Raw genomic sequence first — 21,261 nt, 5'->3', positions numbered from 1 at the left:
GCAAAGGACCTTGTAAAGATGCTGGAGGAAACAGGTACAAAAGTATCTATATCCACAGTAAAACAAGTCCTATATCGACATAACCTGAAAGGCCGTTCAGCAAGGAAGAAGCCACTGCTCCAAAACCGCCATAAAAAAGCCAGATTACTGTTTGCAACTGCACATGGGGATAAAGATCGTACTTTTTGGAGAAATGTCCTCTGGTCTGATGAAACAAAAAAAGAACTGTTTGGCCATAATGAGCATCGTTAACGTTTGGAGGAAAAAGGAGGATGCTTGCAAGCCGAAGACCACCATCCCAACCATGAAGCATGGCTGTGGCAGCATCATGTTATGGGGGTGCTTTGCTGCAGGAGGGACTGGTGCACTTCACAAAATAGATGGCATCATGAGGTAGGAAAATGATGTGGATATATTGAAGTAACATCTCAAGACATCAGTCAGGAAGTTAAAGCTTGATTGCAAATGGGTCTTCCAAATGGACAATGACCCCAAGCATACTTCCAAAGTTGTGGCAAAATGGCTTAAGGACAACAAAGTCAAGGTATTGGAGTGGCCGTCACAAAGCCCTGACCTCAATCCTATAGAAAATTGTGGGCAGAACTGACAAGCGTGTGCAAGCAAGGTCTACAAACCTGACTCAGTAACATCAGCTCTGTCAGGAGGAATGGGCCAAAAGTCACCCAACTTATTGTGGGAAGCTTGTGGAAGGCTACCCAAAATGTTTGACCCAAGTTAAACAATTTAAAGGCAATACTACCAAATACTAATTAAGTGTATGTAAACTTCTGACCCACTGGGAATGTGATGAAAGACAAAAAAGCTGAAATAAATCATTCTCTCTACTATTATTCTGACATTTCACATACTTACAATAAAGTGGTGATCCTAACTGACCTAAAACAGGGATTTTTACTAGGATTAAATGTCAGGAATTGTGAAAAACTGAGTTTAAATGTACTTGGCTAAGGTGTATATAAACTTCCGACTTCAACTGTACATCAAAACATACAACTTGTCATCTAATGAAAAGTTATATGAATCAATCGTTGCACAACGTTCCAATAAATTCTTTCAAACAGGTGAACTCTTTTAGTCATGAATAAGGACTGATTGCTGATTGAACAATTTAGCAAATAAGTTTTGCACACAGGTTCACATTCATGTGAGTAATTTGTAGCAGCTGTGACCAAATGTTTAATTTTGTTTGTCATAATTTACTCAACTGAGTTTAGAGTCATTTGTAAAGAGTTGTATTTGCTGCTTTGCAAAAATGTGCTTAGCATTTGCATTGTGTGTGAAAGCAATTAGAAATTACTTACAGTTTTACACCAAATAATACTGTTGTGCTCATTAGGTTGATGGAGGTCAAGTGGACCCCAGTTAAATTAAAAGTGTCTTATCAATTGAGAAAAACTAAGATCCTACACCTGTACATGTTCAATAATCACACATATATTTTCAAACTATTCGTATTTATTGATCGGTTCAACACATAATTCTACCAGGTGTGTGTCAAGATTAATACATATTCATTGTGGAACAGAAAAGGTCAGGCACTTGGTGGAAAAACAAATGTTTTCTAGGTCAGAATTGTGTTTCTTTCTCCGACTTATCAATACTACTACAAACCAGTTATTTTCTGTTGATCTGAATAAATAAATGATGGGTGACTAGAGGAAAGGGTATGCTCAGAAAGATGTGCTACATGTATTTGTGATTTGGGCCTTGACCTGGGCTGACTAACTACTGTAAAAGTATCCCTTGCCATGGATGCCGTGAGATCATCAGAACATAAGGATACATGCAAGAACATGCATATCAAGACTGTCATAAGATTCATAAAGTGAAGTAATGGAAAGAAATATTCACTGTCCGTTCATAGTGCAATTAAAAAACAGATGATCATTTAAAATATATGCACAAATGCCATCAGTCAGCCATCCTATACAATATTATACAAATTATAAAAAGGTATATTCTTTGGACTACTCCTGCTACTAGCTCAGACTAACTGAACAAAATTACTAGATTTGAAACCATTCATATTTTTGGTAAGAACTATATGCATACAAACACATTCACTCTTTTCTATGACCAATCACAGAAAAAAAAAGAAAACAGTGTACATCTGCAAATCAGCAATAAACATAAAATAGCTTTTTAAACAATGTTGGTATAGCCTAGTAACAAGGCAAACCTGCCATCCCCTCCCAAATTAATCATCTTAGCACACACACTATACATACCCGTATAACATTACATTTTCATGTTTAGAGCTTCTGAGTGTGCCTAATTTGTGTCCTTATTACAGTGTTCTGTGAAAAACGCCTTATGACAGTGTACTTTGGTCAACTTAAATAGCATTGCATCTTGGCTAGACAATAACTGAAACAACAAATAGATTGCATCCAATCTAAAACAATGATAGCACTAAAGCATAAGTGGGTTTCAAATTAAATACTTCGATTTGAGCAACGGAAAATGCAAAAATGACTAGAGCCCTATTATTTGAGGCCTGTACTTTGGAAGAACTCATTAAGTTATATTGATTTTGGACACTTATTAAGTCCTTATTAGCAACATATTTCTCTAATAAATTAAGATCATTTCCATCTAGTATCTTTTCTGTCCATTGCTTTTGTACAGGGGCACCTTTCTCAACTTTGTATCCAGTGTAGGTGACATTTATGACTTTTCACTTTCCAGCTTCTCCCACTCTCTAGTAGATTCCATCAGATGGCGCTGGCCATGGCCAATCCAGACCTCCTGATCACTGAAGGCTCGGCCACAAAACCAGCAGCTAAATCTTAATAGAGGCTCAGTGCTGCGCGGGACTGCGTTCACCACTTTGTACTTCTTTCTGCTCATCTTTTTCAGCTTCATTTTCAAGATGAATCTCTCTTTCACTCTGCTCTCAGGGCACACACCTTCAATCGCCGGGGCATTTGCCCTAAACATATCACGACCTACGGCTGCAAGGGCCTTCAATGTTTTCCGAGACAGCACTACTTTTTGGACCGCTCCTTTGTACCTGTGGACTGTTTCCATTATATTTGTGACCTCTGGAATGTCTGTGTCTGGGTGATTTAGCACGACAACAGGCTGGTCTCCTCTTGGACGTGTTATGAGTTGAGTGGGACTTAATGGCAACAGCTTCAGGGTCCTCTCCACATCTCTAGGGCCTGGCTCCCAGTGATGCGCGGCTGCTAGTGAGGCCTCTTCTTCTCCCACAACTTTCCTGAAGGCTTTTGAGAGTGGCTCAGGAGAGTCTTCTGTGGACGGTTCACCCGGCCTCTTTCCTTTAACTGTTTGTTCATTTGTCTGTGGTGAGAGGCAAATCCTGTCAAAGCCCTCCTGCTGTCCTACATCTCTTAGCGTGGTATTGGGAGGAACGTCCTGAAAACAAATGTCTGGAGTGTCGATCGGATTCTCTGACAAGTTTGTTATACCTGTTGAAATATTCAACACGAGAACAAAGCACAATTAGTCCAGTAAAAAAGGGAAGTGAACTGCTACAGGAATGTTGACTCCATTTATTGTCTATCGATAAAGCATAGAGTGGCATGGACAGAGTCATGCATGACAGGTAACGAGAAGTAAATATTTGGAAATACATTTAACAAATCAGGTGTTATACATTTCAGTAAGATAGTTTTGATTACCTTGTGGGGAAGTAAGGAAATGGAGTATGGGGGAGGGAGACATCATGGTGACCTGAGCTTCTGTAGTTCCAACCCCTTCTGGGTCATAGTTCACAGCCCCCAACTTCTCCTCCGTCATCTGGCCCAAATCATTTCCAGCTGATTTGGCTCCATTAGATACACGAGGTAAGCCTAACCTTGGACAATCTTGGCCATCCAAGACATGAGAATTATCGACAACGACTAAACTGTTCTGGCTCGTAGTGCAAGTTTTAGATGTGGTGTTGTCTTCCTTAGTCTCAATGGAATGCAAGGATGCCTTTGTTTTGTCAGAGGTCTCTTGCATTGTTGATGGTATAACCTTAAGAACCACATTTTTTTTCCCGTCCACCATTTTTAAACCCATGGCCTCTGTAGTGCAATTGGGAGGAACTAAAATCTTATTAAGGTTGTTACCTCTGGGGCTGAAATGCCCAGGGTTTGGAATAAGGCCTCCCTCTGACGTTGACGACCTAGTGACCACTTTGGAGTTCTGTGTCTGGTCAGTCTTGGGACATTTGGACTGCTTCTTTTTGCCATTTTCAGCTGACAGTGCTCTTTTAAGAAATTGATGCGACTTCTCCAAAGTTTTCTGTGGGTGCTCTAGTCTATGGAAATCATTCAGCAAACCTCGTCCTAACAGGGGAAGAGGACCTTGTGGCATCCACTGCATTTCCTGCACTGGGTTCTTCTTCAGGAGGAGCTCTAATGTTGGTGATGATTTTTTCTCTACAGTTTTAGGGCCGACCACTTTCTTTCTCACCCTTTTTTTGTCCCCCATAGTCTTGGAAGAGCGCAGAGCTTCAGGAAATGATTTTTGCTCTTTTTTACTTTTCTCCTTTGGCAACTTCGACATTTTGATTTCCTCTGCCGTATCTTCACAGTGATTTACGTCTTTGGGTTCTGCATCATTTCTGTGCATTTGGCCAACCCCTGTTTCCTGGTTCTCTCTATTTTCTTGAGTTTGATCATATTTTACTAACTCGTTTAGGGTTGAAATAGTGGCAACATCATTTGGTCTCAAGAATGATCCTGGACAACTGGGTGGCTTGGTCTTTGGAGGGATACTTGAATTTGATTGGCATCCATTTGCATTGGAGTCCCCAGCACTAGTTTGAGAAGCAATATTCTCTGATTCCTGCTCAGTGACACACAATGACGTCTTTGTTGTGTCAGAGGTCTCTTGCGTTGCTGATGGTGTAACCTTGAGAACCAAATCTTTTTTGCCTTCCACAATTTTGAAAGCAATTGCTTCAGTAGTGCCATTCGGAGGAACTGCAATCTTGTTTTTGAGCATGAGGACAGTGAGGTCCTTGCCTGTGTTTGGGAATCCAGGGTTGGATATCATGCAGTTGTCACAGTTTGAAAAGGAAGTGATGGCTTTGGGTACATTTGAAAGTACATTCTTAAGAGCTTCAGCAGGCACAGACTTCTCTAAAAATTGCTGGGTCTCCTCCAAAGCCCTCTCTGGATTTGACAGTCTGCAATATTTATCCAGGAATCCTTCCCCCGACAGAGAAAGACAGCCTTGTGACATCCAGTTATTTTCCCTCACTGTACTCCTTGTCACCACGTGCTTCAGTCTTGATGATGAATTTTTTTGGCTTGTCGCTTTACCATGGACGGTGGCCATGTGCTTTGTGATGATACCTTTTCGATGCGCTATAAAGTCACAGAACTGACAACTGAAGGGGAATTGTGCTGTTTTGGCCATGAGATGTCTCTGCAAATCTTGGTCAGCAGGATTTGAATGATCAGAAATGCCACCTGCTTGAGGCTCCATGTTATGTAGATACATATGCTCCAAAAATGATCCTACATCTCTGGTGGAGAACTTGCACTTCTCGCAAGTGTAGTGGCCATTCAAGCTGTGGTGCATGTTTAAATGTGTGGTGAGCTGCAAGAGAGTGTGCTGGACATTGTCATTGCATATGTTGCAGCTGACAAAAGTGTCTCTGTGGCCTAATTGGTGAACTTGAAGGTGGGAGAATTCCTGTGTAATAAAACTGCACATGTCACAAGGAAAGATTGGTTGACTTCCTGGGTGAGTTTCCTGAAAGTGCCTCAGTAAGTCATTAGGGCTGAATTCTGTGCTGCCGTTGCATTCAAAACATCTAAACCTAAGTATATTTCCATAAACCTTTGTCACATGTTGACTCTTTTGTGTTTTAAGGGGTGTCTTCTTCAAATACCTCTGCTCTGTGCTTTTCTCCTTGTCCTCTATCTTCTTCGGCCCATGCTTATCTTCACTTTGCATAGTTGGGGGCTGAACGGCAGCTTTCCTGAGACGGAGTCGTTTGTGCCAATTTTTGTCCTCATCATCGATAACTTTAATATTACCTCCAGCAGGGACATCTAATTCAGCATGTGCTGGATCCATGTCAATTCAGGCCCCTGTATAACAGATGTAAAATAAGCAATAGACAGTTGATTTGCAAGCCAGCAATTCATTATAAACTGGCAACCATCAAAGACCATATGCAAATGTCCCCTCAGAATCTACAGTCTACAGCCCACACAGAGACCAGACCTGAGAAAATAACATATTAGGATGCATGTTTGAAATGGTCATCAAATGATCCTGATCTGTTCATCAATTATATCAACTAGAATGATGTTGTGTTTGCCTTTGTTCTTACCACAGACACAGGCATGAAAAATCTGTAGTGCAGTAGTCTTCACTATAAAGGCTAGTAACTAGCAATATTCTCAATTCAAAACTGCTCTGTAGCCTACCTGTGTGACTAATTGCCAGTGTAGTGCATGATCTCACAACCCACATCATGAATCAACCTGATCCACCTGTTGCAGAATCAATGTAGCCTATTTACATTTGAGACTATTTACTATAGGGGAAATGTATAACTCAATTAGGCTATTGTTCACTCAAATGATGTGCCATGCAAGTTTCTCAACGTGACTGACCAAAGGACTTGCTACAATTCACAAAATCGGACCAAACTTGCAATTAAAACAGGTAAACAATCCCACCTGTTACCTATGGGCCTCAATCGAAGAAAATACTCAACGCTAAATTGATTGCTTGCCGCTAAAAAAAAAGGTTATTACGGTATGTTACTGTTAACTTCTGCATTAGACCAAAGCTATCAGCCATTTCTGTTGTGCTGTTTGGCTTGACCAAAACAAACTGACTGAGAAGCTTCATTAACATGTTACAAACAAACGCGTTAATTTGTTTTAAAACAATTCATATTTTGCTTCGACGATCACTCATCATCACCTTTGCCTCACTGCCTGGTAAAACATTTACTGTGAAGTATGAGCTTTTGGACGGCTGGCTGACATGCCAGTTGATTGATTTGAATGAAATATACAAAAACAGCTCATGTGAGAAAGTAGAAAGAAAAACATGCATGACAAAAAGTTAATACAATCAATATATGTGAACCGAAATATATTTACCGCAGAGTAAAGCTCCGATACAATTGGACTACGTCGATGTATAGTTCGAGACTTCGGTTGGTTTTTACATTTCTTTTGTAGACTTGACAGCTCAGCGAATGGCAGCCATGACAGCTTCATCCGGGGATTACGCACAGGAAAGCTCTTCAGCGGAGTACCAGAACGGATGAATAATGGCTCATGTACCGCTTTTAGCCGACATGACAGAAATACGGCCGTTGTCGACTTTCTACGCGTGTTTAATTATATGGCGAGTCGAAATAAAATAAACATTTAAACTTTGACTTTGAGACAAGTGCCCTCCATTAGTTTATACCAGTGTTATTACTGTTCGAGGGAGTCATAACAAGATTAGACTACACTTCCTTTGTCTCTCCAAATAGCCTATTGTTCACTGAACAGGGCGATATGGCCCATCTCTTCCTGGTGTTTTGTGCTGTCGGGGAGAAAATATTATTATGCAAAGCAACAAAAAAAATGGGAGATTGCACCCATTAAAATAATAATGAAACAATTTGAGGTCATTAATGCTCGGTAAATGTTCACTTTGTATGTGATAGTCTTTTGGGGTAATATATTTGTTAGTTAACAAGGAATTACATAATTCCCTTTTGACCACCTTAAAGGGGCAATCTGCATTTCAAATATTAACAAAGTGGGCACTTTTGTGGGGGGCTGGAGAAATGTAACCACTCTCAAATTCATAGATAGAGCTATGGATGCAAGGACATATCATGCAGGATATCAAAATGATAGTGTTAACTGTGTTTTGAGGCTATACAGTGTTTGTTTACAATTTCATTGTTAACAGACAATGGAGTAAAATAAGCTTATATTTCAGGTTCTGATGGGGTACTACAGTTTGACCAAGGTCATGAAGTCATATTCTACAAGAATCAATGGGCCGGTATTATTAATTTAATATTCAAAAAACTGGTGGAGCAGTCACAGATTGCCTCTTTAAACTTTGCTACACTGGTGTCAGGGGTGGGATGGTGCCTCAATCAGACCATAGAAGCCTGCTGATAAAGTTACATGAGAGACCAGAGGTTCTGGATAGAGGAAGCAGGAGGGTACGTGCCCATGTCCTTTGCTGCTATGGGCAACGGAAAAGGTGTTGGACTAACAGATCAGGGATTTGGGTTAAAGACATGTTCGCTAATTGAAATATTTTCAACAGTCCTCTTTTGAAATCTGTGAAGACATTCATTTAGCTGCTTGAAATTGTGGCAATAACTGACCTAAATCCTATAGTAATGCTTTATTATTTGTCACATACATGTATGAGGAGTTATAATGTCTTATAATACCCTAAGGTTTATAATAAGTTGTCTCTATGTAGGACTTTTAAACTGGGGATAATTATGAACTTATAATAAGCCATTATAAGACAAGTCTTACAGTGCATAATAACCACATCATGATGCATTATATGGGCTAAAAGTCAATACAGAGAGGGCCATGAAGACTAGTAAACATTTATATCTACAGAAAGATGGAGAGCTGTAGAATACAGCTCCATATTTGTGTGAGACTTACTCAATTGGCACAGACTAAAATACATCATAGAAATACGTTTCCGTCGGACACGGACAACCAATAGACATATACCAACCGATGCAAATTGAGCCGCCCATTTGTTTGGTATAATCTGTGTCCAAATCAGACAAACACATACATATTTATTGAAAATGTGCTCGTATTTTTTGCTCTAAGGAGGTCTGATGTCAAGTCTGATAGCGACAAAATTTCATTGAACTCTTAAAGAGATGGGTGGGGATGAGGCTAAAGAGGGTGTGAACAATGCTGAAATATTGAAAGCATTTAATTGTTTTAATTGTTTTTATTTCAACTTTATTTAACCAGGTAGGCCAGTTGAGAACAAGTTCTAATTTACAACTGCGACCTGGCCAAGATAAAGCAAAGCAGTGCGACAAAAACAACAGCACAAGAGTTACACATGGGATAAACAAACAAACAGTGTGTGCAAATTTAGAAGAGTAGGGAGGTAAGGCAATAAATAGGCCAAAGAGGCAAAATAATTACAAATTAGCATTAACACTGGAGTGATAGATGTGCAGATGAGGATGTGCAAATAGAGATACTGGGGTGCAAAAGAGCAATAGGATAAATAACAATATGGGGATGAGGTAGTTGGGTGTGATATTTACAGATTGGTTGTGTACAGGTACAGTGAGCTGCTCTGACAGCTGATGTTTAAAGTTAGAGAGGGAGATATAAGACTCCAGTTTCAGTGGTTTTTGCAATTCGTTCCAGTCATTGGCAACAGAGAACTGGGAAGGCGTCTAAAGGAAGAGTTGGCTTTGGGGATGACCAGTGAAATATACCTACTGGAGCGCGTGCCACGGGTGGGTGCTGCTATGGTGACCAGTGAGCTGAGATAAGGCGGGGCTTTACCAAGCAAAGACTTTACCAAGCAAAGACTTAGTCATTTTTACGAAGGTATGTTTGGCAACATGAGTGAAGGAGGCATTGTTGCGAAATGGGAAGCCAATTCTAGATTTAATTTTGGATTGTAGATGCTTAATGTGAACCTGGAAGGAGAGTTTACTGTCTAACCAGACACCTAGGTATTTGAAGTTGTTCACATATTCTAAGTCAGAACCGTCCAGAGTAGTGATGCTAGTCAGGCAGGCGAGTGCGGGTAGCAATCGGTTGAAGAGCATGCATTTAAAAGCAGCTGGAAGCCACGGAAGGAGAGTTGTATGGCATTGAAGCTCGTTTGGAGGTTTGTTAGCATAGTGTCCAAAGAAGGGCCAGATGTATACAGAATGGTGTCGTCTGCGTAGAGGCAGAGAATCACCAGCAGCAAGAGCGACATCATTGATATAGATAATGAGACAACAAAAAGTAAGGCAACATGAAAATATTGTCCTATTTACATTTTATTTTTTTATTTTTTATTTCACCTTTATTTAACCAGGTAGGCTAGTTGAGAACAAGTTCTCATTTACAACTGCGACCTGGCCAAGATAAAGCATAGCAGTGTGAGCAGACAACACAGAGTTACACATGGAATAAACAATAACAAGTCAATAACACAGTAGAAAACAAAGGGGAGTCTATATACAATGTGTGCAAAAGGCATGAGGAGGTAGACGAATAGTTACAATTTTGCAGATTAACACTGGAGTGATAAATGATCAGATGGTCATGTACAGGTAGAGATATTGGTGTGCAAAAGAGCAGAAAAGTAAATAAATAAAAACAGTATGGGGATGAGGTAGGTGAAAATGGGTGGGCTATTTACCAATAGACTATGTACAGCTGCAGCGATCGGTTAGCTGCTCAGATAGCTGATGTTTGAAGTTGGTGAGGGAGATAAAAGTCTCCAACTTCAGCGATTTTTGCAATTCGTTCCAGTCACAGGCAGCAGAGTACTGGAACGAAAGGCGGCCAAATGAGGTGTTGGCTTTAGGGATGATCAGTGAGATACACCTGCTGGAGCGCGTGCTACGGATGGGTGTTGCCATCGTGAGCAGTGAACTGAGATAAGGCGGAGCTTTACCTAGCATGGACTTGTAGATGACCTGGAGCCAGTGGGTCTGGCGACGAATATGTAGCGAGGGCCAGCCGACTAGAGCATACAAGTCGCAGTGGTGGGTGGTATAAGGTGCTTTAGTGACAAAACGGATGGCACTGTGATATACTGCATCCAGTTTGCTGAGTAGAGTGTTGGAAGCCATTTTGTAGATGACATCGCCGAAAGTCGAGGATTGGTAGGATAGTCAGTTTTACTAGGGTAAGCTTGGCGGCGTGAGTGAAGGAGGCTTTGTTGCGGAATAGAAAGCCGACTCTTGATTTGATTTTCGATTGGAGATGTTTGATATGAGTCTGGAAGGAGAGTTTGCAGTCTAGCCAGACACCTAGGTAGTTATAGATGTCCACATATTCAAGGTCGGAACCATCCAGGGTGGTGATGCTAGTCGGGCATGCGGGTGCAGGCAGCGATCGGTTGAAAAGCATGCATTTGGTTTTACTAGCGTTTAAGAGCAGTTGGAGGCCACGGAAGGAGTGTTGTATGGCATTGAAGCTTGTTTGGAGGTTAGATAGCACAGTGTCCAATGACGGGCCGAAAGTATATAGAATGGTGTCGTCTGCGTAGAGGTGGATCAGGGAATCGCCCGCAGCAAGAGCAACATCATTGATATACACAGAGAAAAGAGTCGGCCCGAGAATTGAACCCTGTGGCACCCCCATAGAGACTGCCAGAGGACCGGACAGCATGCCCTCCGATTTGACACACTGAACTCTGTCTGCAAGGTAATTGGTGAACCAGGCAAGGCAGTCATCCGAAAAACCGAGGCTACTGAGTCTGCCGATGAGAATATGGTGATTGACAGAGTCGAAAGCCTTGGCAAGGTCGATGAAGACGGCTGCACAGTACTGTCTTTTATCTATGGCGGTTATGATATCGTTTAGTACCTTGAGTGTGGCTGAGGTGCACCCGTGACCGGCTCGGAAGCCAGATTGCACAGCGGAGAAGGTACGGTGGGATTCGAGATGGTCAGTGACCTGTTTGTTGACTTGGCTTTCGAAGACCTTAGATAGGCAGGGCAGGATGGATATAGGTCTGTAACAGTTTGGGTCCAGGGTGTCTCCCCCTTTGAAGAGGGGGATGACTGCGGCAGCTTTCAATCCTTGGGGATCTCAGACGATATGAAAGAGAGGTTGAACGGGCTGGTAATAGGGGTTGCGACAATGGCGGCGGATAGTTTCAGAAATAGGGGTCCAGATTGTCAAGCCCAGCTGATTTGTACGGGTCCAGGTTTTGCAGCTCTTTCAGAACATCTGCTATCTGGATTTGGGTAAAGGAGAACTTGGAGAGGCTTGGGCGAGGAGCTGCCGGGGGAGGAGCTGTTGGCCGAGGTTGGAGTAGCCAGGCGGAAGGCATGGCCAGCCGTTGAGAAATGCTTATTGAAGTTTTCGATAATCATGGATTTATCGGTGGTGACCGTGTTACCTAGCCTCAGTGCAGTGGGCAGCTGGGAGGAGGTGCTCTTGTTCTCCATGGACTTCACAGTGTCCCAGAACGTTTTGGAGTTGGAGCTACAGGATGCAAACTTCTGCCTGAAGAAGCTGGCCTTAGCTTTCCTGACTGACTGCGTGTATTGGTTCCGGACTTCCCTGAACAGTTGCATATCACGGGGACTATTCGATGCTATTGCAGTCCGCCACAGGATGTTTTTGTGCTGGTCGAGGGCAGTCAGGTCTGGGGTGAACCAAGGACTGTATCTGTTCTTAGTTCTGCATTTTTTGAACGGAGCATGCTTATCTAAAATGGTGAGGAAGTTACTTTTAAAGAATGACCAGGCATCCTCAACTGACGGGATGAGGTCAATGTCCTTCCAGGATACCCGGGCCAGGTCGATTAGAAAGGCCTGCTCACAGAAGTGTTTTAGGGAGCGTTTGACCGTGATGAGGGGTGGTCGTTTGACTGCGGCTCCGTAGCGGATACAGGCAATGAGGCAGTGATCGCTGAGATCCTGGTTGAAGACAGCGGAGGTGTATTTGGAGGGCCAGTTGGTCAGGATGACGTCTATGAGGGTGCCCTTGTTTACAGAGTTAGGGTTGTACCTGGTGGGTTCCTTGATGATTTGTGTGAGATTGAGGGCATCTAGCTTAGATTGTAGGACTGGCGGGGTGTTAAGCATATCCCAGTTTAGGTCACCTAACAGAACAAACTCTGAGTCTAGATGGGGTCGATCAATTCAGAAATGGTGTCCAGGGCACAGCTGGGAGCTGAGGGGGGTCGGTAGCAGGCGGCAACAGTGAGAGACTTATTTCTGGAGAGAGTAATTTTCAAAATTAGTAGTTCGAACTGTTTGGGTATGGACCTGGAAAGTATGACATTACTTTGCAGGCTAACTCTGCAGTAGACTGCAACTCCTCCCCCTTTGGCAGATCTATCTTGACGGAAGATGTTATAGTTGGGTATGGAAATCTCTGAATTTTTGGTGGCCTTCCTGAGCCAGGATTCAGACACAGCAAGGACATCAGGGTTAGCAGAGTGTGCTAGAGCAGTGTAATTTATTAATGGTCCCTAACTATCCCCAGAGATAGACTATCCAAAGTCGAGCCAACTTTGCCACATGTGCACAGGAGCCGGCTGAAGCTTATTGGCAAAATAATTTGGCTAACTCTTCCCACCTGCGAACACACACAAGAGACACCCACATCAAACCACACCCCCAAACCAACTCACGTTTGAATTCAGTCATGGCCGCTAGCATTTCTTAATGAACCAAATCTAAAATGAGACCAAATCAGGAAGTGCAGTTGCCCTTTAAATCTCATGAGCCACTGCATGTTACGAATTCCCTGCCAGTGACTTTAACAACATTTCACACACTACCCTAGTTTTGTACTCCTAATTATCAGTATACGTATGAATGCTCCTGTCACTCTGTTGCCACTCAGAAGATCTACAGCCTTTGATCTGTCAACACTCAAAAGCATCTTTTTCTCCCAACTGTTTGATAATGGGAACACGGGTGAACACCAGTCAATGGGGACTAACGAACCAGACAACCACTGTGTCCAGCCTTAGACATGCTCTCTACATGCAGGTAAGTGGCAGCACTAAAGAGATTTATAGATGTTGGAAAATACCCTGACACTCCCACCTTACCATTGCACTTGCACATGTCAATCTACAGCCCTCTCTCAGAGACACAAACTTTCTGACTCTTCAGTAGGTGTCTCTCCACCGGCAGGAGCCTAGCAGGCTAGGGGGTCGTACATTGGCCCTTCACATCTATGACACTGGACACTGGTTGGTTGCTAGGGAGACAGACATCAGCCCATCCTTCTGGCTCTGTAGGTCACATTCATTGAATTAGGAATTTGAATTCTAGAATAGACATGAACCTTCTAATCAAATCAAATCAAATTTTATTTGTCACATACACATGGTTAGCAGATGTTAATGCGAGTGTAGCGAAATGCTTGTGCTTCTAGTTCCGACAATGCAGTAATAATCCAACAAGTAATCTAACTAACAATTCCCCCAAAAAACTACTGTCTTATACACAGTGTAAGGGGATAAAGAATATGTACATAAAGATATATGAATGAGTGATGGTACAGAGCAGCTTAGGCAAGATACAGTAGATGGTATCGAGTACAGTATATACATATGAGATGAGTATGTAAACAAAGTGGCATAGTTAAAGTGGCTAGTGATACATGTATTACATAAGGATGCAGTAGATGATATAGAGTACAGTATATACGTATACATATGAGATTAATAATGTAGGGTATGTAACATTATATTAGGTAGCATTGTTTAAAGTGGCTAGTGATATATTTTACATCATTTCCCATCAATTCCCATTATTAAAGTGGCTGGAGTTGAGTCAGTGTGTTGGCAGCAGCCACTCAATGTTAGTGGTGGCTGTTTAACAGTCTGATGGCCTTGAGATAGAAGCTGTTTTTCAGTCTCTCTGTCCCAGCTTTGATGCACCTGTACTGACCTCGCCTTCTGGATAATAGCGGGGTGAACAGGCAGTGGCTCGGGTGGTTGTTGTCCTTGATGATCTTTATGGCCTTCCTGTAACATCGGGTGGTGTAGGTGTCCTGGATGGCAGGTAGTTTGCCCCCGGTGATGCGTTGTGCAGACCTCACTACCCTCTGGAGAGCCTTACGGTTGTGGGTGGAGCAGTTGCCGTACCAGGCGGTGATACAGCCCGCCAGGATGCTCTCGATTGTGCATCTGTAGAAGTTAGTGAGTGCTTTTGGTGACAAGCCGAATTTCTTCAGCCTCCTGAGGTTGAAGAGGCGCTGCTGCGCCTTCTTCACGATGCTGTCTGTGTGAGTGGACCAATTCAGTTTATCTGTGATGTGTATGCCGAGGAACTTAAAACTTACTACCCTCTCCACTACTGTTCCATCGATGTGGATAGGGGGGTGTTCCCTCTGCTGTTTCCTGAAGTCCACAATCATCTCCTTAGTTTTGTTGACGTTGAGTGTGAGGTTATTTTCCTGACACCACACTCCGAGGGCCCTCACCTCCTCCCTGTAGGCCGTCTCGTCGTTGTTGGTAATCAAGCCTACCACTGTTGTGTCGTCCGCAAACTTGATGATTGAGTTGGAGGCGTGCGTGGCCACGCAGTAGTGGGTGAACAGGGAGTACAGGAGAGGGCTCAGAACGCACCCTTGTGGGGCCCCAGTGTTGAGGATCAGCGGGGTGGAGATGTTGTTGCCTACCCTCACCACCTGGGGGCGGACTGTCAGGAAGTCCAGTACCCAGTTGCACAGGGCGGGGTCGAGACCCAGGGTCTCGAGCTTGATGACGAGCTTGGAGGGTACTATGGTGTTGAATGCCGAGCTGTAGTCGATGAACAGCATTCTCACATAGGTATTCCTCTTGTCCAGATGGGTTAGGGCAGTGTGCAGTGTGGTTGAGATTGCATCGTCTGTGGACCTATTTGGGCGGTAAGCAAATTGGAGTGGGTCTAGGGTGTCAGGTAGGGTGGAGGTGATATGGTCCTTGACTAGTCTCTCAAAGCACTTCATGATGACGGAAGTGAGTGCTACGGGGCGGTAGTCGTTTAGCTCAGTTACCTTAGCTTTCTTGGGAACAGGAACAATGGTGGCCCTCTTGAAGCATGTGGGAACAGCAGACTGGTATAGGGATTGATTGAATATGCCCGTGAACACACCGGCCAGCTGGTCTGCGCATGCTCTGAGGGCGCGGCTGGGGATGCCGTCAGCCATTTTGATCAGGGAATTGGTCAACCATGGTTCGCCAGTGCTGTGATAAGAAATTGTGTAAAATAATGAATTCGAAGAATGTATAGTGCTGTGAAAAATGATTTGCTCCCTTTCACATTTTCTATACTTTTGCATATTTGTGATACTGAATGTTATTAGATCTTCTACCAAAACCTAACATTAGATAAAGGGAACATGAATTAACAAATAACACAACAATTACATACTTATTTCATTTATTTCATAAACAAAGTTATGCAATACCCAATGCCCCTGTGTGAAAAAGTAATTGCCCCCTTACAATCAATAACTGGTTGTGCCACCTTTAGCTGCAATTACTCCAGCCAAACACATCCAGTAGTTGTTGATCAGTCTCTTATGTCACTGTGGAGGAAATTTGGCCCACTCTTCTATGCAGAACTGCTGTAACTCAGCGACATTTGTTTGTTTTCAAGCATGAACTGCTCGTTTCAAGTCCTGCCACAACATATCAATTGGGATTAGGTCTGGACTTCGATTTTTTTTTGCTTTTTAGACATTTTCATGTAGACTTGATTATGTGTTTTGGATCATTGCCTTGCTGCATGACCCAGGTCTGCTTCTGCTTCTGCTTCAGCTCACAGACGGGTGGCCTGACATTCTCCTGCAGAATTCTCTGATACAGAGCAGAATTCATGGTTCCTTCTATTAGGCAAGTCATCCAGGTCCTGAGGCAGCAAAGCATCCCCAAACCATCACACTACCACCACCATGCTTGACCGTTGGTATGAAGTTCTTATTGTTGAATGCAGTGTTTAGTTTCTACCAGGAATAATGTGACCCATTTGTACTTTTGAATCATCTGTCCATAGAACATTCTTCCAAGACTCTTGATGATCATCCAGGTGCTTCCAGGTGCTTTTTGGCAAACTTGAGTCATCTTTTTGCACGACATAGATCCCATTATGCCTGGTGAAAACCAAGCACTGCATTCCACAGTAAAAACCTCATACCAACGGAATGTGGAATGAGGGAGAACTTGGTTTGTTGTTTTGGAAAATGTATTGTTTTGGAATGTTTTGAAAGTCTTTTGAAAAGGTTTGGTGACTAACTAACTACTTTTGGAGTTTGGATCCCGCGACACGTTTGGTATCAGTTGCTGGGACCCCTACTATCTGTCCAGTGATCCTGCTGACCAAGGCCGGATCTGAGGAGCTGCTTGGCATAGCAGCTAGCCTTGCTGCTAGCTAGTTGCCTATCAAGCTGCCTGTCAAGCTAGCAGGGTTTTCTTAATAAAATAATGGACGACCTGACCAGAGAGGTCCAGGACCTGAAGAACAGTTTGCAGTTCTCCCATGGTCAGCTCAATGAGTTGACAAGAAGATTGAGGTTGAGCGTGCCCACAGGACTAGAAAACCCACCACCGGCCAGGGTAACATGCCCAGGCCAATAGTAGTCAAGTTCCTGAAGTTCAAGGACAAAGTAGCTGTTCTGGAAAGAGCCAAGAACTTGAGAGGAATGTACATCTTCCTCAATGAGTACTATCCTGAAGCTGTGCCCCAGAAGAGGAAAGAACTCCCTGCCATGAAAGATGCCAGAGCGCGTGGGGACATTGAGCCTGTCGTAGCGGATGTAAGCATTGTCCACCCTCTCTCCCAAAAGCCTGGAAGGGATGAGAGAGCGAAGTCTATGGGTTCGTAGCATCAACCCTGCAGCACACACATATACTTACACACACCAACTGATTAATGACTGCTGAGTATATCTATTTTTTTTATCTTGCTTTGTTTGCTGTTTTCCATATTATGTCTATCTCTGATCAGCTACCCAGGAAAGTGCTGGAAATAGCCCATATTAATATTTGTAGCTTTAGAAATAAGGTTCAGGAAATCAATAACTTGCTAACATCAGATAACGTTCATATATTAGCCATTTCTGAGACTCACTTAGATAATTCATTTGATGATACAGCAGTAACCATACAAAGATGTAACATCTATAGAAGAGACAGGAATGCCTATGGGGGAGGTGTTGCTGTATATATTCAGAACCATGTAATGCTTAGAGAAGATCTTATGGCGTGTGTTATTGAAGAGTTGAGGTTGCAGGTTCACCTGGCACATCTAAAGCCTTTTCTTTAGGGGTGTTGCTATAGGCCAGTAAGTGTTAACAGTCAGTATCTAAATAATATATGTGAAATACTTGATAGTGTATGTGATGTAAACAGAGAGGTCTACTTTCTTGGGGACCTGAATATTGACTGGTTTTCATCAAGCTGTCCGCTCAAGAGGAAGCTTCTCACTGTATCCAGTGCCTGTAATCTGGTTTAGGTTATTAATCAACCTACCAGTGTGTTTACAAACACTACAGGAAGAAGATAATCCACATGTATATCACATTTTTCTAATACTGTAGAACTTTGTTCTAAAGCTGTATCTGTACCCATTTAATGCAGTGATTACAATATAGTGACTATATCCAGGAAAGCCAAAGTTCCAAAAGCTGGGCCTAAAATACTATATAAGAGGTTATACAAAATATGTTGCTGAGATTTATATGGATGAAGATAAAAATATTTGTTGGCCTGATTCATCAATCAATCAATCAAATGTATTTATAAAGCCCTTACATCAGCTGATGTCACAAAGAGAAGAAACCCAGCCTAAAACCCCAAACAGCAAGCAATGCAGGTGTAGAAGCACAGTGGCTAGGAAAAACTCCCTAGAAAGGCCAGAACCTAGGAAGAAACCTAGAGAGGAACCAGGCTATGAGGAGTGGCCAGTCCTCTTCTGGCTGTGCCGGGTGGAGATTATAACAGAACATGGCCAAGCTGTTCAAATGTTCATAGATGACCAGCAGGGTCAAATAATAATAATCACAGTGGTTGTCGAGGGTGCAACAGGTCAGCACCTCAGGAGTAAATGTCAGTTGGCTTTTCATAGCCAATCATTCAGAGTATCTCTACCGCTCATGCTGTCTAGAGAGTTGAAAACAGCAGGTCTGGGACAGGTAGCATGTCCGGTGAACAGCTCAGGGTTCCATTGGCGCAGGCAGAACAGTTGAAACTGGAGCAGCAGCACAGCCAGGTAGACTGGGAACAGCAAGGAGTCATCATGCCAGGTAGTCCTAAGGCATGGTCCTAGGGCTCAGGTCATCCGAGAGAAAGAAAGAGAGAATTAGAGAGAGCATACTTAAATTCACACAGGACACCGGATAAGACAGGAGAAGTACTCCAGATATAACAGACTGACCCTAGCCCCCCAACACATAAACTACTGGAGCATAAATACTGGAGGCTAAGACAGGAGGGGTCGGGAGACACTGTGGCCCCATCCGACAATACCCCCGGACAGGGCCAAACAGGCAGGATATAACCCCACCCACTTTGCCAAAGCACAGCCCCCACATCACTAGAGGGATATCTTCAACCACCAACTTACCATCCTGAGACAAGGCCGAGTATAGCCCATTGATTAATAAGGAGCATCCAGACGCTGCACTTAATGCATTTATGAAATTGTTTCTTCTTTTGATAAACATGCACCTGTTAAGAAAGTGACTGTTAAGGCTTCTTGGGTTGATGAGGAATTGAAAAACTGTACGGTTGAAAGAGATGGGGCAAAAGGAGTGGCTAATAAGTCTAGCTGTCACGCCCTGACCTTAGAGATCCTTTAAATTCTCTATTTGGTAGGTCAGGGTGTGAATAGGGTGGGAAATCTGTTTATATTTCTTTGTTGGCCGATGGTTCCCAATCAGAGGCAGCTGTCTATCATTGTTTCTTATTGGGGATAATATTTAGGCAGCCCTTTTTCCCCACCTTCTGGTGTGGGATCTTGTCTTTGTCTGTTTTCACTCCTAACTTTACGTTCGTTGAGTTGTCTATTGTTTTTGGTGGAACATTTAAAGAAAATGTACGCCTACCACGCTGCACCTTGGTCTTCATTTAACGACGAACGTTACACTAGCGGCACATCTGACTGGCTGACTTACTGCAAATTGAGAAATTAAAACTCACCAAAAATAAAAATAAACTGTATTATGAATGCAAGATCAATGGTACAGTATAAAGAATGATGGTAAAAAAACAACTTTCAACTCCATCTTTCATTGAATCAGATGGCTTATTCATCACAAAACCATTTGATGTTGCCAATTATTTTAATGATTACTTAATTGGCAAAGTTGGCAAACTTAGGCAGGAAATGCCAACATTGAGCCATTGTTCCCTTGTATAAAAAAAAAATAATAATAAAAGAATGTAACGGATCTCTTCGTCGTCTGACGACGAGTATGAAATATCGGACCAATGCACAGCGTGGTAAGTGTCCATGTTAATTTATTAGCTGAACACACAAAACAAAATAACAAAGTGAATGGAAGAAACTAAACAGTTCTGAATGGAAGAAACGAAACAGTTCTGCAAGGTGACATACACTGTACAGAAAACAACCACCCACAAACAGGAGTGGGAAAACAGGCTACCTAAGTATGGTTCTCAATCAGAGACAACGATTGAAAGCTGCCTCTGATTGGGAACCATACCAGGCCAAACACATAGAAATACCAAACACAGAACAAAAACATTGAATGCCCACCCCAACTCATGCAAATCAAAGGTAACAGTCAGTATGGAGGAATTGTGGGATTGTGCGTTCCTGGTGTAACTCGGGCAGTTGTTGTTGCCATCCTGTACCTGTCCCACATGTGTGATGTTTGGATGTACCGATCCTGTGCAGGTGTTGTTACAAGCATTTCACTACACTCGCATTAACATCTGCTAACCATGTGTATGTGACAAATAAAAAATGTATTTGACGTTGTCTGCCACTGCAAGGATGATCAGCTGTCCGTCCTGTCTCCATGTAGAGCTGTCTTAGGAGCCTCACAGTATGGACATTGCAATTTATTGCCCTGGCCACATCTGCAGTCTTCATGCCTCCTTGCAGCATGCCTAAGGCACATTCATGCAGATGAGCAGGGACCCTGGGCATCTTTCTTTTGGTGTTTTTCAGAGTCAATAGAAAGGCCTCTTTAGTGTCCTATGTTTTCATAACTGTGACCTTAATTGCCTACCGCCTGTGAGCTGTTAGTGTCCGTTCCACTGGTGCATGTTCATTAATTGTTTATGGTTAATTGACAAGCACGGAATGCCGTATTTAAACCCTTTACAATGAAGATCTGTGAAGATATTTGGATTTTTACTAATTATCTTTGAAAGACAGGATCCTGAAAAAGGGACGTTTATTTTTTTTTGCTGATTTTACATTTTCACAGCACTGTATGTTTGTTAGCTAGCTAGCCAGTCAGTTTTTGATGAATGATTCCATAAAGGTTTCAAATTAAACTGCCAATATGCTAACATTACATTCAAACAATCCAGTCAATCCACAGCCATGCACTGGCTGATCTAATTTGATGATTGTGTTAGGTTCTAAAT

At 42.7% G+C, this 21,261-nt stretch overlaps 1 protein-coding gene across 1 annotated transcript; it reads right to left on the bottom strand.

Annotated features, from left to right (window-relative positions):
* Nucleotides 1–1,458: 1,458 nt before the first annotated feature.
* LOC112252838 (zinc finger protein 518A) lies at nt 1,459–7,496 on the bottom strand. The gene is made up of 3 exons (XM_024424492.2): nt 7,107–7,496; nt 3,666–6,077; nt 1,459–3,452 (listed from the first exon to the last, which is right to left on the bottom strand). Exons 2-3 carry the CDS (start codon nt 6,061–6,063, stop codon nt 2,689–2,691), a joined length of 3,162 nt encoding a protein of 1,053 aa, XP_024280260.1. The 5' UTR covers nt 6,064–6,077; nt 7,107–7,496; the 3' UTR covers nt 1,459–2,688.
* Between the last annotated feature and the right edge of the window lie 13,765 nt (nt 7,497–21,261).

This window comes from Oncorhynchus tshawytscha, linkage group LG06 (genome assembly GCF_018296145.1).
Source record: "Oncorhynchus tshawytscha isolate Ot180627B linkage group LG06, Otsh_v2.0, whole genome shotgun sequence".
Classification (NCBI taxonomy): Eukaryota; Metazoa; Chordata; class Actinopteri; order Salmoniformes; family Salmonidae; genus Oncorhynchus; species Oncorhynchus tshawytscha.
The sequence above is the reverse complement of the archived record's forward strand: the minus strand, read 5'-3'. Positions and strand labels throughout refer to the sequence as shown.

Bases quoted from the DNA above. Each gene is read 5' to 3' on its own strand.
- LOC112252838 (XM_024424492.2), bottom strand. From the start codon at position 6,063: ATGGATCCAGCACATGCTGAATTAGATGTCCCTGCTGGAGGTAATATT. The intron at 3,453-3,665 runs GTAATCAAAACT...ATATTTCAACAG, and splicing joins TTTCCTTACTTCCCCACAAG to GTATAACAAACTTGTCAGAG.